This window comes from Aulonocara sp. 'chitande type north' Nkhata Bay, linkage group LG12 (assembly GCF_057382095.1).
Source record: "Aulonocara sp. 'chitande type north' Nkhata Bay isolate Kocher_YH1m ecotype deep benthic linkage group LG12, A_spYH_male_GT1.1, whole genome shotgun sequence".
Lineage (NCBI taxonomy): Eukaryota > Metazoa > Chordata > Actinopteri > Cichliformes > Cichlidae > Aulonocara > Aulonocara sp. 'chitande type north' Nkhata Bay.
In genome coordinates this window covers 7,043,872-7,055,323 of record NC_141355.1, presented here as the reverse complement: position 1 = coordinate 7,055,323, position 11,452 = coordinate 7,043,872, and the positions used below count along the sequence as shown (strand labels likewise).

The 11,452-nt window shown below is 39.9% G+C and overlaps 1 protein-coding gene across 2 annotated transcripts; it reads right to left on the bottom strand.

Moving 5' to 3' along the window:
- Positions 1-1,656: 1,656 nt before the first annotated feature.
- On the bottom strand, positions 1,657-11,045 carry figla (folliculogenesis specific bHLH transcription factor). Of its 2 annotated transcripts, none has more exons than XM_086312833.1 (6): positions 10,731-11,045; positions 8,558-8,704; positions 8,355-8,444; positions 5,623-5,807; positions 4,502-4,566; positions 1,657-2,174 (listed from the first exon to the last, which is right to left on the bottom strand). In XM_086312833.1, the coding sequence occupies exons 1-6, from the start codon at positions 10,914-10,916 to the stop codon at positions 2,110-2,112; spliced, it is 738 nt and encodes a 245-aa protein (XP_086168959.1). In that variant the 5' UTR covers positions 10,917-11,045; the 3' UTR covers positions 1,657-2,109. The 2 variants fall into 2 exon arrangements, with proteins under 2 accessions (XP_086168959.1, XP_086168958.1); XM_086312832.1 differs by having other exon boundaries at positions 1,742-2,174; positions 5,655-5,807; positions 10,731-11,041.
- Positions 11,046-11,452: the final 407 nt, after the last annotated feature.

The following is an 11,452-nucleotide window of genomic DNA, read 5'->3' as shown; positions in this document are numbered from 1 at the left end:
AAACATTTTACAATGTATTTCACAGGCTGAAGTAGCTTTAAAAGACTGAGTCATTTAAAGTGGAAAAAAGTATTATATAGTAATACTTTTACAGCAGCTTTTGGGAGGGTGTCATTTTTCATCCTTAGGGTAAAAAGAGTCAGGATTTTAAGGATCATATAAAGATTAAAACAGCTCAAGCTCTTTTAAGATATTTTACTTTCAGAAATGTGATTTTTTTCATCATTCAGCCTAATTTCCTTAAAATTTACACATCACTGTGTATTTATAATCACATCAAGAGTACTTTAGAACTATGTAGGATTTAGTTGAACATTTCTACTCATGACCATTTTGTTTGAAGGAGATTTGGCTTCAAGGTTTCTGTTGGCATCTGCAGCTGAGATTAAAGGTGCGGGATGAGGTTGTAGGTGTGGGGTTGGCAGTTGTTTTAAACATGACATCACTTTTCAGCTATTTGGGTTCATGGTGCTGGTGAAATTGCCTGGATGAGGCAGTAGGTGGAAGCTTTAGCTCCTGCGATCTGCTTTAATCTGCAAGTGGAGGAGGAAGCTGTAGGTTGTAGGTTGAGGCCGTCGATGGTCCTTAGAACATTCATGTGGTGTAGCAACTGGACTGCGGTTAAATGAGGCCGTAGGTGACGTGCCTGCAGCTCTGTGGGGGTGGAGATTAGACCAGCAGAGGGATGTTATATGTTTTAATGGTCTTTGTAAGAGACTGTTGGATGGGGATCGAACAGTGGACGAGAGGCTGAATGGGGAGGTGTGTGTGGTTTCCTTCCCAGCTCCGTAAACTGCATGAGGGAGCAGGTGGGTGTTATGAGCAGCTGGAGGCAACACATGGCTACTGTAGGTTGGAAGCAGATGTAAATAATAGGTGGTGGGTGGCAGAGGCTGGTACTTCTGCTTGTTTCCTGCTGCTGCCTTGAGTCAGAAAAAAAACTGCTGAGGTTCAGATTGGTTACGAGTTGTATCAACACCCTAGATGACTGTAGCTTGAGCTCATGGATCTGATTGTTTTAAGGTGTACAGACTGTATTAACTTCTTATTTGTGTGGACTTTTTACTCTTCTCAAGGATCTACATCACACGGGGGGGAATAGATTAATCAAACGTTGGAGTACCTCTAGGTTCAACTTTGGGCTCTCTGTTGTTCCGTTTGTACATTAATGACTTACCTGAAATGTATACACCTACTCAAACCCGCCCAAGGAAAGTGTGATGATATGGCTGCTGAAGAACTCCCAGCTACAACAATTACATCAAATGACAAAATCTAATACAAACTAGACACACACACCAACTTTCTGTACACTGAGCTACACAAAAATAGTCAATTGGTAATCCCTAGTTTCCAATTAGTTGCTAGGTTGTGCCGACAAAACTGCTGATGTTGCGTTGCAGACTGCAGATGAGGGTTCAAGTGATGTTCTTCATGTAGACCTGAAAAGCAGAACAGTATCAGTTTCTCTAAATATTTCTAAAGATCTTTTGCAGCAATCATGGGGGTGGGGGGGGGGGGGGGGGGGTGTTGCCTTTCCACACAGGCTTTCAAACCTTTAAAGCCTCTTTACTCTTGAACTGCAGGGACCTGGTCAGAATTCATCAGGTCTTTTGAACCTTAATTGTCCTTATAAGTGAACTGAAGTGTATGAAGCTTTAAAATTTTCTACTGCTGAGTTTATAAAATATAAATATCCGAACAAAGGGTTTTTTTTTTTTTATATTTAAAGCTGAATCAAAACAAAAGGAAACACAGAACTACAGTCTTTAATTTTTCATGCATTTTCACATTTCCACTTGTATTTAATAACATTAACAAGTGACAGCAGTGTGACAAATTCATTCTGTTAATCAGCACAAGTCTTTCCCCCCCAAAGAAAACCTTCTTGAACACTAACACGAGTTTAACATTTACATGACTCTTACAACAAGTGTTGTATATAACAGGCTTCTAATAGGCCTACACAGAAAACAATTTCATAAGTGAAATTACAAAAACAAAATTCCTTTTACATTTTAAGGCTGCCAAGGATACAATCTGTAAAATGAGAATCAAAACATTTACTTCAACAAAAAAAAAAAAAAAAAAAAAAAAAACCCCAAAAGGTTAAAACACCACAAATGAAAGTCTGCTTTCTTCAAAACAATCCTTTTCTTCAAAGCAACAGGACCCTAAAAAGAAAAATCACAACACTCAACAACTTGGTTTCCTTAAAGTATTCATACCATTTATCAATCACTAGAAACATGTTTGCCTATTCAGGCTGCAACAATTTGAGTAATTCAATAATAACCAATTCAACACAAATTCTTTGGGGCTTCATTTCATGCACGGCTCTGTGCACGTTTTTGTTTTCAACGCTGTAAACGAGCAATTCACCCACATTTTTTTTTTCAACATATTTAGGAGCAGAGTGTGAATACCAAGCCTCACCACATTAAGCTCACACAGCCCCCAGTTTTTAACATAACCAGCCCTTCGAGTACCCCGAAGAGGAGAGAGAGAAAAAAAAAAAAAGTTTCCGCAACTCAGAAAGTCTCTGGTCAACAACAGACACATTATGCCCATATCATGGTCTACACCAGAGATAGTCAAGGGCAGAACCTCTCAGACGCCCATGCCCAAGGTAAGATGTTCTCAAAAGTGCGCCTTATGAATTCTGGTTGTGCTTACTGACTGCAAACCGGTTTTATGTGGGACACTGTGCTCAAAAATCTGTCAAAATGTTTTAGTATGACTTTGCTAAGTTACAAAGCCGCACCGCTTTGTAGATTGTCAGAGCATTACGGCCACAGTAGTCAGGAGCCTCAGAATAATGCATAGCATGCTTCAACATAATATTACCATAATGTGTGTAAACTCAGTCACGCAGTAGAACATGGGAATAGAGCAGCTGCGAGACATGAATCAATGGCACGGAAGTGGAGGAAGCAAGACGAATGAGTTGACTAAAGTTTGACTTATCTGACTGTTTTGTTTCGCTTAATGTGCCTTATGGTCCCAAAAAAAAAAATAAAAAAAAAATACGGTAACTTATCTGTCTTGTAGAAATGTGCTCCAAATAAGGAACTTGTGTTGACGAGATTGTTAGTTAATCATTTACAAATCAATATTGTCTGTATGGAGTGAACATGTAAAGCTGTGGTGTTAAATTGTTACAAGTTAACTTTCGTTTCATGTGTACAACGATCAGGCTCTTTCAGTTGTATCCTAGCAAAGTCAAACCTGTGCTTCCTGTTCTTGAGTGAAACCAGGATCGTTTGTGAACATAGAGACTTTACATTCACAAACATGTCTCTTGACTGTAGATTGACAATGATCTGTCTACCTGTTCGAGTGCGTTCATGATTTTGAAAATTTGGTTCTCTTGACCATTGAAATAATTATGTCATTATCCTTCCTATGAACTTCAGGAGTCCAATTACTTTTAATCCCCTGAAAATGGAGGAGTATGTATAAAAATCCTGGCAGCAGCCAGTGGTGAACATCAGCCTCTACACCTTGTTCTCAAGTTGACATCTGACCTTCAGGTCGAGGTCACTCGAGTTATAGTCAACTTTATAGACATGTAAAGAGTACGAAGCCCAAACACTTAACTGTTTTAGTTCATTTAATCTTAAAATTCCCTTTAAATGTATGTGTTTAATCAGCGTTGTTTATCATTTATGTTATATGAAGGATAAGACACTACAAGCACATACTACATGCTTTACATCTTCATGTTTTAACAACGAAATAAAGTTCTCTAGTAGACTAAAGTGATTAATTCAACATTATCCATCTATTCTTAAACAGTTCTAATACATCCTTTTTGGAGTTCTATTCACAGCAGTGATGTGAGAATAACTCCTGTGTGGCGCTGCGTCACACCACTTGTAGAAGCACGAGTGTTCAAAGGAAGCTGTTGCGTTGGCTAGAATGTCTGCTTAAAACTACGAGCCATTTAAATAAAAGTTTCTGTAGGAAGCCTTAATTCACATTCAGGAATCTAAAAATCGGCAATGCAAACGGCAGCTAATCTGGTATTTTTAGTACCCTGGTCAGAGGTGAAACAGAAACTACAGATTAGACAGTGGAACGCTCCACCAGAGGGCAGTGCAACAACACTTTTAAAAAGACTCAACTATAGGCTACTTTATGTGATGCACATCCAGTGCTTTGAGAGAAGAAAAAAAGAAATTAAGGGCAATTACATCATTACACACAAAGATTCTATGAAATCAGGCCCAATTAGAATATAGTAGTACTCACACCCTTAATCATTCTGAGATGCTCATTCAGACCACATGAGGGCAACATTTGTACACATTGAGTAATTTTGTACTTCACATATTTTTAGAATAGTAAAGCAAGAATGATATTTAATCATTCAGGGCCTTTACTAACTTGATTTGATCTGCAGTCAATTACATTCTTGATCATTAAATTCTGATCCCACCAACATTTCATCACTTGCATTTCTGTAAACTGATTTAATATTAGTGTTCAAAACGCAAACCTGGCAGGTGTCCAATATCAGGCCACATCAGCTGCTGTAAACACTGCTTAGCAAGGTTGAGACATCTGTTGGAAGACAAAAAAAGTTAATGTTCAAGTCCTTACAATGTTAAGCATTTCCTCTGCTGGATAAAAGTCAATTTTTCACTCTTACAGTCCAGGAGGATTACATGTTCATAATTTGATGCACAAACACTGAAAACTGAAGTCTGCTTGTCACAATAGTTCTGTGTACAGCATAATGACATAAGTGCGGGGATAAAACCCTCGCTCTGGCATTATCTAAACCTCTTCACCTAAATTATCCAATCAGATGCTCAGGCACTTGTCAGGACTGCTTGAACCTTTCAGATGTTGGCACTACTCAGAAGACAATCAAATGCTGTGCGCCGATTGTCAGCTGTAATTGAAGAATGTTTCTGCCAGATCATTCGTGGAATTAAACATGTGATTGCCTATTGTTTGCAGGGTTTGTCTTCCAAGAACTGCATAAACATTGCCCATCTTCCTTCTGAAAGGTTACTCCAGCTGTCACTGATATATCAGGGTCAATTCTGTATGCAACTTGATTAATGAAAAAAAATTACAATAAACCCCTGATTTACTTTGTGTACTTTGTTCCCCCCCCCCACACACACACCACTTGTGCATTCTGGCTTAGTTGTTAAATTATGCCAGTGTAATGTGTTGAGCTTTTATTTGGCCAATTTTAGAGATGTGCCGTTTTTAGATTTTTTTTTTTTTTTTTTTTTTTTTTAAATTAGGTCTCTCACACACACACACACACACACACACGATTTCATGTCACTTATCTACTAGTCTTTATTTTAACCCCACTACTGTGTGTCCCAAGGGAGGACGGAGTACAGGCTATGGGGTCAAAAGTGACCAGAGTCACCATGTCAACAAGCACACTGCTGCATTTCAGCATGAGCAGAGTTCTTGGTTTTGCCTCGTGGGACTCAACTGAAAATTCTAATCTTAGCTATAGACCTGCAGATGTGTGCACTGTTGCACTTAAAAAAAAAAACAAAAAAAAAAACATAAGTAGTAAGCCTCAAATAAGATGAGTAATCCAGACTGAGGTTCCCTCTCTTTTTGACTGACAGGCTGAACACCGACCCCTGAAAACATGAAGTACATTGATGAGTTACCGCAGGCTGATCAGGAGCTACTTGGATGATGAACTGGTATGTTGGCATCACACAGTGCTGCAACATCAGTCTGGTCATCTCTCCATCGTCTGTCACCGGTTCAGGGGGTAAAATGAATCCATCATCAATTTGTTCCTCTGACATGCTCAGCAACTGGCAGGGAGAAAGAGCACAGTTAGATAAAACATTCATTTCTGGGAACAGTGACTGGTCAACTGTAGTAAAGCAAGACCAACTAAACCAGAACAACAATCAAATGAGATGGTAAGAAGTGTGACTGTTCATTTAGCACTTTCCTGGAAAAGCTGCACTTCATGTTGGATACGATAGCTCACCCTAACACACTGGAAAAGTCTCCACTAACAGATATAATTTCATTTAATATGCTAATATTTTGTAATAAATATCTATATACTTTTGACAGTGAGCTGATGTAGTTTTATGTTTTGCTCAGGAATGAATGGTTTATTGCTGCTTGTGGCTTTATGAAAAAAAAAAAAATTATGTATTAACCCTCCGGGTTTGTTCAAAATCACTAACCTTCCAGCCAACAGATAAGGTCTGTAATTTTTATTATTTTCATGTTTTTTTTTTTTTTAAACCCTTCTTTCTGCATAAAGCTTTTAACTAACTTCAGTTCTTTTCATAAATATAAGATAGTTATTACTTTTTACATTTTTAACCCTTTAAACACCAGTTTGTCCACTGCACTAGCTGGAAGACAACCTCAAAGCAAAAACATAAAAACTCCCTCTCAGCTTGCTCGTGGCCAAAAACGGGCACCCCTTGTTTAAGTCTACAAAAGGCTATAAAATTGGTGGCCATTTAGAAGTCAGCCATCTTGGATACAACTCCCCCCCCCATAGGAAGAGGGCCATGTGACACAAACTTATTGGTAATGTCACAAGAAAAACAATGGTGTGCTTGGTTTCAACGGCCAACTTCTAAATGGCCACCACCCGTCTTGAGGAGTTTGCCCCTCCCCTTCACAAATACTAATGTGCCACAAACAGGACTTTAATATCACCAACCATTCCCATTTTATTACAGTGTATCCATATAAATGGCCCACCCTGTACACCTGGTGCAAGGGGCTGCTGTTCCAATCCTGGAGGTGCACCTTTTGCACCTTCTTCTCATTTCATTGGTGGGGTGTGGGTCACACCTGTTCAGACTACTGTATCTTGGGATCAATGGCAGAAGTGGCTGAGAATCAGGGACAAGGGTGTCTTGCAGCTGTTGAGGTCACCAGCATGTGCCCCAGCTCTCCCAGGATCGCTCTTCATTTGTAGAGCACTCCCCCACTTCAGTGAAGTTGTTTCCGGCAGGACAAAGGCATCATATCCCAAGACATCCAGGAGATTGGAGAAAAGAGCCAGCAGCTAGTTTTCCTTCAACAACTTGAGGTGCCAACATCCTCTCCAAGTTATCTAAGCTGTATTTGTGTCTATTGTAGTCCAGGATTGCTTCTTGTTTCTAGGCATCCTCTATTCCCCATCACTGACTGCTGGTTCTTTGTGTGTTGCTGTCAAAAGAAGCACATTCCTCCGTTGCTTTGGCATGTGGTAGTTTTGGTGAAGCCAAAGACAGACAACAAAATCTTCCTCTGTTGCATCTGGAGGAGCTGGGGAGGAAGCTCTGGGTTGTTTCCCCTGTGCCAGTTTTCATCTGAGGAGTTCCTCAGTGCCAAGGTGCCCGAAGGAAAGACGTTGTCCTCAGAGCTCCTCCGTCAGTTGGAGTCTGAATCAGAATACTTTATTGAGCCCTGGGGGAAATTATTGAATGTCTGAACCCCTTTCCCTTTTTTACTTCCTGAGAACTTCCAGTGTTGTCATCCAACATGCTACGTATTGCTTCATTCTGGTTCAGGCTCACATCTCCACTTCATCTATAATCCTCCAATCCTCACACCTTTGCCTCCCGTGCAGGTTTGTAAGGGTGCACAGCAGCTAAAAGATCTCCTTTGTTATAAAAAAGTCAAAAGTATATCTCAGGCTGCTAGTGCAGGGAACTGCATACAGGGTGACATCTGGTTTGATACCAGTGGGTACTGGATTGTAGAGCAGTCTCTCTTCAGTAGTGGGACCCACATGGTTTTCCTTTCATGAGGGATCCACTCAGTCACCGGCTCCTCGGTCTCAGAAAATGCTCCTATGTTCTTTTCCATCAGCTGCTCGGCCTCCACCTCCATGCCCCCAAACCCCAATCCTCCCCCAAAGAAGAGGATTCACACACTGGCTAGTACTCATCTTCAGTGGTGATGCAGTCAGCCTCTTTGGAGATTGTCCCCTCATCTTCTGGAGAGGAAGTTTCTTCATCTTGGGCAGATGTCTCTTCTTCAAGGGCAGAGCACTGCTTTCCGTCCTTGCTCTCTGACCAGATCATATAGACAGTGCTTGAAGCAGTGATGACCTTCTTGCCATATGGCCAGAATAAATGATCTGGAAGCTGTTAGGCTTACTTTCAGCAAAGAGTTTCTCAATGCAAAGAATGGGGATAGGCGTTAATGGCTAACGCACTAACCTGAAATCAACCCAACAGACATGCAAATGCAAAACTAAACTGCAGGAACTTAGGCCAAAGCACTAGTATGTATGTGACGCTCCATTTAATGATGTATGCACATTCTGAATGTGGATTAGCACCATTAGTAGGTTGATACAACAGCGTCCCTTTACTGAAGAAACAGACACCACTTACATCATCCACTCGCCAAAAGTCACTACCAAGGCCTTCAGTCTGACTGTAGGCGATTGCATTCTTTAAGAAATCAGTCCCACTGCCATCATCCTAAAATAAACGAAAACAAAACACAGATCAACATTTCACAATAAGTGGTAGTGTTGCTCTTGGAAAACAATACACTTGTCATTTCAGAGAGTCCTGCCGAGCGCAGTACTTACACTTTCAGTTTCCTGCAAAACTGCAAGCAGCAGTCGAATGTATTCTGTGGCAGCTTTGAGTGTATCCACTTTGCTGGGCTTTCGGTCTGGTCGCATCAGTGGCACCATCCTTTTCAAGCGAGAGAACATGGTATTCAAGTTCCTGATCTGCAACGAAGAGAGGCTGAAGTGCTTTAGCAAACACTGAAAACTGTAGGATTTGAAGCAGGAGCGATTGTCACAATTTGATACTCTTGTAGAAATTTAAGCCCTGTGGGAGCAAATCCCGGTTTAAACTAAAGTATTCATACTTATTTGATTGTAAGCAGCACTGAGTTGTATACAGACTTGTCAATTTTGAAATACAAAAAGGTAGTTTTTAATTAAACACAAAGGCAACTTTCAGCACCCCAGCAGGACTACTTATGCAAATATCAGCGCTATTATTATTATCATCATCATTATTTATTCTAATAATATTGTTCAAACATCCAAAAACAACATCTCTAATATAACAACTTAGGAGAACTGCATTTCCAAGAAAATGAGTCCATTTCAGACCATTTAATGCCAGGATGCATTCATAAAGCGGTCATGCTTAGCACTTAATACACAGCTGCTAAAAAACCCAAGATGCAGGCCTTCGAGCGAACTTCAGCGCCAAACAATGTGCCTTAATGGTGTAGTGCAGCTCTGTGTAAAACATTAGCCGAGGACTCCTTGTAGGGCGGAGTGGCACAGATTAAGGAGGGGGGGGGGGGAATTACTTTATTGAGAGTCGAAATGTTTACATTAAACTTGCAATTCTGCTTGGACAATAAAGTCGTCAGTCTATTTTGAGAAATTAGCAGCAAATTATTCCCAAAATGAACAATAACATCTATTTTTCCAGCTAGCATCGTTAGCTGTGAGGTTGCTAACAGCTTCCCTCCTTGAGTGAGCCGTTAACCCTTGGAAGGTCCTTAAAAACATCCTTATTTGGTCCTAGAGCCAAAAATCGACCACACCATAAAAAGTGCTATAATATTATATTTTTTCCCACTTTAAATTACTTTTAAAACTACTTCTCCCTGAAATATTCATATAAAGTTCTCACACACACACACACACACACTTAAAAATATCATTTTTTGTTGTAACTCCCAAACTCAATGGTAATGTAACAATACTTTTTCAAACGACAACGTCAGCACTTTTCGTACTCAGGACAGCGAAAGTGTTTCTGTGCGCACTTTGGCACACGGCGAGTCAGACCTGTACGCTGGAGCGTCCGGAGCCTAGTCATTGTCCGCCAGTTTGTCGAAATCCTCCAATGGCTGTTCCAATCGATCTCCTCTTCGCTCACAATTTGCAGATAATTGGTGTCGCTATCCATTAACAGTGTGAGCTGAAAGCATCTCCGTTTTCTGCTCAATGCGCGTCTATTTAGAAATGCGGTATCTTAGCTTTCCATCAATGACTACTTCCAGGTCATTCAACCGCAGCTGTATTTAAAAAAAATGATTTTTAAGGGGAAAATAAAATCCAATTTGCTTTTAGTTCTTGCTTTTATATTCAATTTGTTTGCATTGGAGTGTGCCTGTCTGGCCATCAAAATACTTTTGAAAAAAAGTGTGTCTTTTTTTTATTATTTTATTTATTTATTTTATTTTTTTGACATAAAGACCTTTTTTTTTTTTTAAACATAAAGGTCATTGATAGTGACACACAACACCACTCCCCCCCTTTTTAAAGCAGAAAGACATGCTCAAAATCTGAATCTTTGGCTTGAGTTCGTTCAATGCTGAAATATGAAGGGCGCCACCTGGTGGACAACTAAAAAAATTAAATTTTAAGGCCCGGACTCTAAAGTGTCCCCCTCACTTTGACGATGGCACTACATTTAGTTATGAAAAATGAAATGAAAAATAGCGTTTATAATGGTTTTCAATGGGCTGTTTTTTGGCTCTAGGACCAAAGGTGGATGCATATTTGTAGCTTATTTTAAGCTAATTTAATGAACTCAGACCGCAATTCTAAAAATGTTTTTTTTTTAAAAAATGTTTGGCAAATTTGGCTATATTCTATTCAACACAGTGAAAATGGCTTGAAATTAAAAAACACAGTGGATGAAAAATGGCTCCAGGACCCTCTTTCTAAGGGTTTGCTACCAGTCCTTCATTTGTGGTTATGAGTTACTTTTTAAAACACTCACTCTCATTCGTTCCTTGGCGTTGACCAACTCTCGTTTTTTCACAGTTTGGCTGAAGTCCTCGGCCACGAAGTATAAATTGTCCCGTCCTCGTTTGAACTTCTCGATGTTGCAGTAGACAGGGAGCGCGGACTCGCCCGTCAGCCGCTTCAAAATGTCACTCATGGATTCCTCCTCCGGTACCTTCATTTTAACGAGTACCGTTTGATAAAAATAAGCTACCACCTGGTCGATTTAATTCTTTATCGTGGCGCCATGTAAAAGAGAACAGCGAGAGGCCTCTGGCGTGGCGGAGGATCACACCTGCGTCAGGAGGGTTTTAATTAGAGTCAGGTGTTGTGCCAAAAAGGACTTCCGGTATTTTCCACACTGAAAAAAAAAGAAATTTTGAGCAGGAAAGAACATTCCTGTTACATAGAAGCCGCTATCAGTTTGGGGTAAATGGACTTTTATATATCCTTTATTTACCAGGGGAAAGTCTCACTGACATTAAAAGTTTATTATTTAAGAGTGACCAAGTGGGCAGCAGAAATTACAATGAATTTAACATAATAGTGCTATCAAGATATTCATAGGCTGGTTGAATATACTTTAGGTACAATAACACAGAGTCATAAAGATACTTGCAAACTTGGTAATTTCTTCATATGTAGTTTTTCATAAATCCAGTTGACTTCAGTCCTTTTTCCAACATAAGCAAAACATCACACAGAAAAAAAAAAGAT